Source organism: Austrofundulus limnaeus, unplaced genomic scaffold (genome assembly GCF_001266775.1).
Source record: "Austrofundulus limnaeus strain Quisiro unplaced genomic scaffold, Austrofundulus_limnaeus-1.0 Scaffold3, whole genome shotgun sequence".
NCBI classification, from domain to species: domain Eukaryota; kingdom Metazoa; phylum Chordata; class Actinopteri; order Cyprinodontiformes; family Rivulidae; genus Austrofundulus; species Austrofundulus limnaeus.
This window is the reverse complement of record NW_013952405.1, coordinates 4,954,873-4,960,898: the sequence shown is the minus strand read 5'-3', so window position 1 is coordinate 4,960,898 and position 6,026 is coordinate 4,954,873. Positions and strand designations below refer to the sequence as shown.

Genomic DNA, 6,026 nt, shown 5'->3' with positions numbered 1-6,026 from the left:
AACAGGAACCTGCTGTAAAACAGCAATTATGCTGAGTCAGGCTTGATTTTTAATAATCTTTTCCTGTTAAATCAATAAATCAAATCAAATCAAATCAATGTTTTTTAATTATACAGTGCTCTGTTGTTTTGCTTGACTAACTGTTGAGGTATCTGTGTCGAATGAAAACAGCAAGTTGTCAGAGGGGATTTCATCAAAGCGTTTTATCTCTCCCTGTCAGTTCTCCTGACAGCTACACATCAACAGTCTCTTATGTGACAAAACAAAAAAGATTAATGGGTTTGTATTTAATGATTTAAAAATGACAAGAAAAGGGGATTGCATAATCTCATTTTCCAGTGGCACTCCTTACAAAAACACTCTGCTGAAGAGACAAGAAGTCTCACAGAGATGCGTCTTTTGCATTGTTGCTATAAGCAAGTATGTGTTTGTGGGATGCCATGAGCAGACAGATGTCGAACAAGTTTCAGGTGATGGAATGCAGGTTTTGTTTGGACGCACCGGAGCGTCTGTCACTCTGCGTCTCGTTTGGAGCCATTAGTCAGCCGCTCGCCTCACGTCAGATAGGAGCACGGAGGAGATTGTTTTCACTGCCAAAACACTGCTGACGCCACAGGAAAGATCAGATAGTGCTGCTGCGATTGTGTCTCGAACTTTTTTAATTTGTACGTACAACTCGCGGGGCCGTGCGTAAATCTCGGCGGACACGTCGGGCAGCGACGACGCTCATTTTGGTGCAGGCGGTTGGAAAAGGCAGTCTGTCCACTGGGCGAGGAGGACACATGGACTGTGAAATCATTGTTTCACTGCGGCACTGGTATGACTTCATGTACAAACCAAACTTAAACATAACCCTCTTTGTTTCAAGTCTTTTCCCCTGCAACATAAATCACGAGAAAATGTTGACAAGTGGAAGACGGGCTGGAAAAAACATGTACAATTTTACGTTAAAAAAGGGTGAAAAACAATGCTTTCTCTGCCAGGGATACATGGTACCATTCATCTTTCTCGAGGCTGTGAATTTACAACTCTGCCTGCCTCTCTCTCTCTCAGGAGGGTTTTAAGTTGCTGCTTTGCTTCACGTGTTTTTTTTTTTTTTTGTTTTGTTTTCCATTTAGAACTGTTGTAGCTGTGTGGGAGAACTTGTTGCAAGCCTGAAAATTTGCGTACTTAAGTTTGGGAGAGATGTTAAAAAACAGACTTGCAAAACTAGTTCTTAAAAACAACTGTAAATATCGCCGGAAATCTAAAGTTAAATGTCAGTTTTGTTTTTATTTTTGTTTCCCCTTGACGGGAATATGAATCATCTAGCAGTACACAGAGTGGGAAAGTCGTGGCACCTAGAATCCTGCTTGTATTCGCTGAGTATTCACTGGTGGTTTCTTATGCTGACTTAAAAAAAACTGCCTGCTTTGGTTGTTTGATGCGGAGCTTCCTGAATTGCGGTGATTTATTCGCTATGTTTGACTGCAGTTCTTACTGCCTCGAGGGAGCGCGGGGTGGGGGGGTGGGGGCTCACTCTGTCACAACGGTTAAGTTGCAATTGTTGTTTTTCCTCGCCGAGGATTTGATACCCTTTGTTTGACAGATATTCAGTCTCTGGGAACTGCTCTCCCTCTCTGTGTGGCTTTCATGCATGATTTTTTTTTCTCCCTGCGCCATCTTTTTTGTTGTTGAAATCCAAACTCTTGAGCAAACAAGAGACTCTCCTGCTCCCTGATCGTGCCTTGTCTTGCATCWCTGCCTCCAAAATTGCCTGCCTGCTTGAGTTCATTTTAAGTGATACATGGTGTCATGTCCTAATAAATTTAATGGATTATCTCATGTGCGTCTGATGAGTCAACGTTCGAACTTGATAAACTGCTGCAGTCTGACACTCTGTTTACTCAAAAAAAAAGAAGTAAATTTAGATCTTTGCAGTGTGCCCTTTTAGGCAATGATGAAAAGTCCCTTGCAGGAGGAAAGGCAGCAGCAGTGAACCCACCCAACGCTGGTGCTCCTGAAATGCCCGGTACCTCCTTTGTGACCCCTCCCTCAGGCACAGGGGAAGTAGGGAGGCCCTCCATGCCCATTTGGCCCAACCTTACAGGCAATGAGGTCACTGCAAATTCCCCCTTATCCCCTTATAGCCCCAGACGGGCTGGCGAGGTGCAACTACCACAGGACCCGACATAAAACATAAATGGCTCTGTAAAAAGCAACCGGGCTGATGTGACTCATTAAAAAACACTGGCGCCAACTCGTTTTTTATATATTTTTATTAATTCATTATTGTGTTTGGGGAGTGTAAAGTTACTGAATTCTATTTTAAGACAGTGTCTCTGTGCTTTAGCTCATTATTTTATTTTAGTCAGTTTTTTTCGGGGGGCGGGACATTTATCTGAACGTACAGTGTCACCACAGTTTAATGGGTGGCACTTCATCCGACCGAGCTCCTTTTATTCCATCCATCAAAAGAAGAGAAGTCACCTGCTATCACTTTTTAAAACCTCTTTCTATCGTCTTTTTAATTTTTTTGTTTTCCTGCTCTCGTTTTTGTACCTTTTTTTTAGAGCTGGTTTGGGTTCATAGAGGAGAGATCCAAATGAGCCAAATGTTGGCCAAACACATCTGAGCCTGAGCGCCAAGTCTGCTGGCAGTGATGTTTTTCTTGCGTATATACCTCTTCTCCCATTAGGCCCACTGTGAAATCTTTAGTGATATTTTTGCGTGTTCGCCACGAGAAGTGGAACCGCCGCGCAGGGTCATGGCACAAGTTATACAAGCAAGTCGAAGGCTCGAGAAAAAGGGTGGAAAAAGTGGGGAAAAGAGGATTGAGGGCAAGTTTTGATGAAGAATGAACTGGAAAAGTTGAAGATGTAAAGCCAAAGGAAAAAAAAAAAACAGAAAGGAAGAAAGATGGTAGTCTGTGTTGGCAGGATGGGGGTGGGTGCCTATCGGCGGCTGCTTCTTCCTGAAACGTGGCCACCCCTGCCTGGGTCCTGGATGCACATGTGGAACAGTTTACTGTAATGGAACTCTAAATTAGTGGTGGTTTGAAGCTGCCTGCAGCAGTAGGGTGTAATTAACTGGCTCTGTTGAAAGAGCCAGAGCCAGAAAGAGAAGCAGGGTGGGAGCCAGAGCCTTTTGGAGAAAAAAAAGGCATGGGGTGAGAAGTGTGTGTGTGTGTGTGTGTGTGTGTGTGTGTGTGTGTGTTGGAAAGGGGTGCTCTCACACGTGATGTGTGGAGATTTTTTGGTACTTGATTGCAGTTCGACAGTGTGCAGTGCATATGTGTGTGTGTGTCTTGGAAAGCTCTCCTGTTCTTTTTTTTCCTGGGCATGGCGCCACCCCTTAGTGCCCCCATGTGCCTGGACCCTGTCACTGTTCCTCTGTACTTTTTTCTTTTCTTTTTTTTTATTTTTATAAATTTCTGCTCAGTTCAGCAGTTCACTGGTTCAGCTCTTAGATCCCCCACTTCATTTCTTTGTTTATACCGAATTCATTACCAAGATTTTTTTCCCTGTCTTTTCTCCCAGATTCGCAAGCCACAGCAGTTCCAAATTCCTTGGCTCTGTTCTTTTTCAAAGCCACATTTTAAAAACAAGCTGATCACACCACCCACTCATGAAATCACTCGAAGGAAGCAAACGGCACAAAGAAAACATATTTTTTCCAGACTTTTTTTTCTTTCCTTCTTCTTTTTCCCCTCCTCTTTTTGTGCTAAGAGTCAACAGCAGGGCACAACTGCAGCCTTGTCTGCTGAGCCTCTGCTGTCTGTGCCTACTGTGACCAGTCAAAGTGATGGGCAGGCTGCAGGAGGCTAGCGCCAAAACCACTCTGTGGGACGGGAGCCTGACCTTAAGAGAAGATAGTTAGAAGTGACAGCATCAGTTAGCAATCMGTGGATCTTATGCGCCGATCAACCCCTTTCCTCCCTCCCACCCGCCTTCCTGCTCCGGACCCCGTGTTTGGGCCTCCGGTCCTGGGGGAAAGARGCAAAGAGGCAGGCTGCTGTGCTAGGCTGGCAGCAGAAACAGAGGAGGTCTTTATAGTAAAGTTCTGGTGATTTAAATCATATGGCAAAGCCTGGAATCACTGTAGAAGTCTGGAAGCTCTTCAAAACTGCAGGAACAAGAGCTCTCTCTCTCTCTTTCTAACTCTTCTTTTTCCCCTTCCTCACGTTTTCCCTCTTCCTCGTTCTTCCCTGTTATAACTTTTTCCAAACTTCTTATTTTCACTCCCCCCCCCCCCACACTCACCAAGTCCAAGTTTGTCTGACTTCGTTCTTCTCATTTTCCTTGCATGTCTTTATCAGTCATGGTCCTCGCCATCCCATCCTTTTCAACTTCCACTTCCCTTCCTATTGTCTCATAGCAGTAGGTATGAACCTTAAACATCCTTTTTTCATTAAAACTGCAGATGAACTTTTCACCCTCCTAGAACGTAGATGGGCTCGAGAGTTGATGTGAGGTGAAATCCAGCAGAGATCTTAACACAAACCACAGATTTTATCKTCTCATTCAGGCTAATTAGAAACACTTTTCCTCATATTTTAGGAACTTAGATTCTTTGCAAGAAAAAAAAGTGATTTTGTTTTCTTATTTTTTTCTCTCTCTTCCTCAGAAAACTGACAGGATAACTTCTCTGAAGTGGACTGCAGCTTTTTTTTCCCCCTGCACCTCTGACAACTCATACGGAGGACACAGATCTCACCTTTTTTCCAAGGACGTCCAAGAGGTTACAAGAGCCTGGCGGCCTGCTGTGGACCCCTAAGGTGCTCTGTCGCGATGGCTACCAACAGGGAACAGCAGGTGGGTCACATGACTGGCTTCCCACCTGCTGTCTACCCGTTCCCCTTCAACTCCATGAGAAGCCACTCCCCCTTCGACCTGCTGGCCAACAGCACCCTGTTTGGGAGATTCGGGGCCGACCTGCCAAAGGAGATGGCGGCTCTCTGTAAGTCATTTCTCATTACTGCGTGCCTTTCACTTGTCCTCCCACTCATTTATCATCTTTGTCTGGGCCGTGAGCGCACATACTGCCCATTATGCAACCATTTTCTTCCTTTCAGTCAGGTCCCATTAAACAATTTCACTGGAAAGTGGAATATGCAACTATTTCAATTGCACTTCATTATGTGTAATTTGGTGCAAAAACTGGAAACTCAGGCRTCTGTTTGTGATATATAGGATGAGCGGTAGAAAAAGAATCCCTCCCCTACCAAAGAAACCATGAGACAAAAAGTCTGCTTTCATCAATTCAACAATTACTCTGCTCCTGTGGTTTCCTTATAAGCTTGTTGCTTGTAGATGATGTGGTTATGACCACACACTCTGGCTCTGGCTTCACTGGTGTGTGTGTGTGTGTGTGTTTGTGTGTGTGTACACCTCTCACAAAGCTTTTGTGAGGCAGACAACCCATAAGTCTGCAGCAAGAGACAAAACAACATTCTTTCTTTGTGATGGGATGAGTAACGATCATTCAAAAATAGTTGAAAATGAGCCACGTTGTTGTATTTTATTTATGTAGACTTGTTTGTAGAGGGAAAGGTGAGCTGCAGGCAGAGAGTAATGTTTCCTCTCTGAGCTGATGTCAGGTTTGTAGTTTTAAACTTGACCACAGGGGGCACTGTTGTATTCCGAAGGGTCGAACCGGGACGATGTATGGAGCACAAAGAGGACATTGATGGCAGCTTCCAAGTGTTTTATATGTGACTTGCAAAAAATAAAAATAAATAAATAAAACAACAACACCATAGATATGCATTGATTTGTGTGAAAACGCATGTCTAAAAACCCACAAATCAACATGGTTTTTAGGTCTGGGGTGTGTGTGTGAGTGTGTGTGTGTGTGAAACCACTGCRGCATCAGATCCTCACTTGGTTAGTGTGAGCGAAAAGTAAAAGGCTGAAAGACTGAATGCTTTTGTTGATTTAAAGGTAAGCAGRAGTTATTTGAAATCTGATCCGAGTGTTAAAGGGGTTGAAGGTGGTGGAGGGGTAATGACGGGTGTGGGTGGCAACAGCTGAGAGCAGAGTAAGTGC

At 44.2% G+C, this 6,026-nt stretch overlaps 1 protein-coding gene across 3 annotated transcripts in view; it reads left to right on the top strand.

The window, feature by feature from the left end:
* The window catches only part of rarga (retinoic acid receptor gamma a), a 49,414-nt gene that overhangs the window by 9,930 nt on the left and 33,458 nt on the right, over positions 1-6,026 (top strand). For 2 of the 3 annotated variants that reach the window (XM_014018560.1, XM_014018576.1), the window contains exon 2: positions 4,606-4,938. In XM_014018560.1, coding sequence (XP_013874014.1) covers positions 4,770-4,938 — 169 coding nt within the window. In that variant the 5' untranslated portion in view covers positions 4,606-4,769. Of the gene's footprint in view, positions 1-688; positions 818-4,605; positions 4,939-6,026 lie in introns of those variants that run through there. The other variant, XM_014018568.1, reaches the window with a different exon arrangement.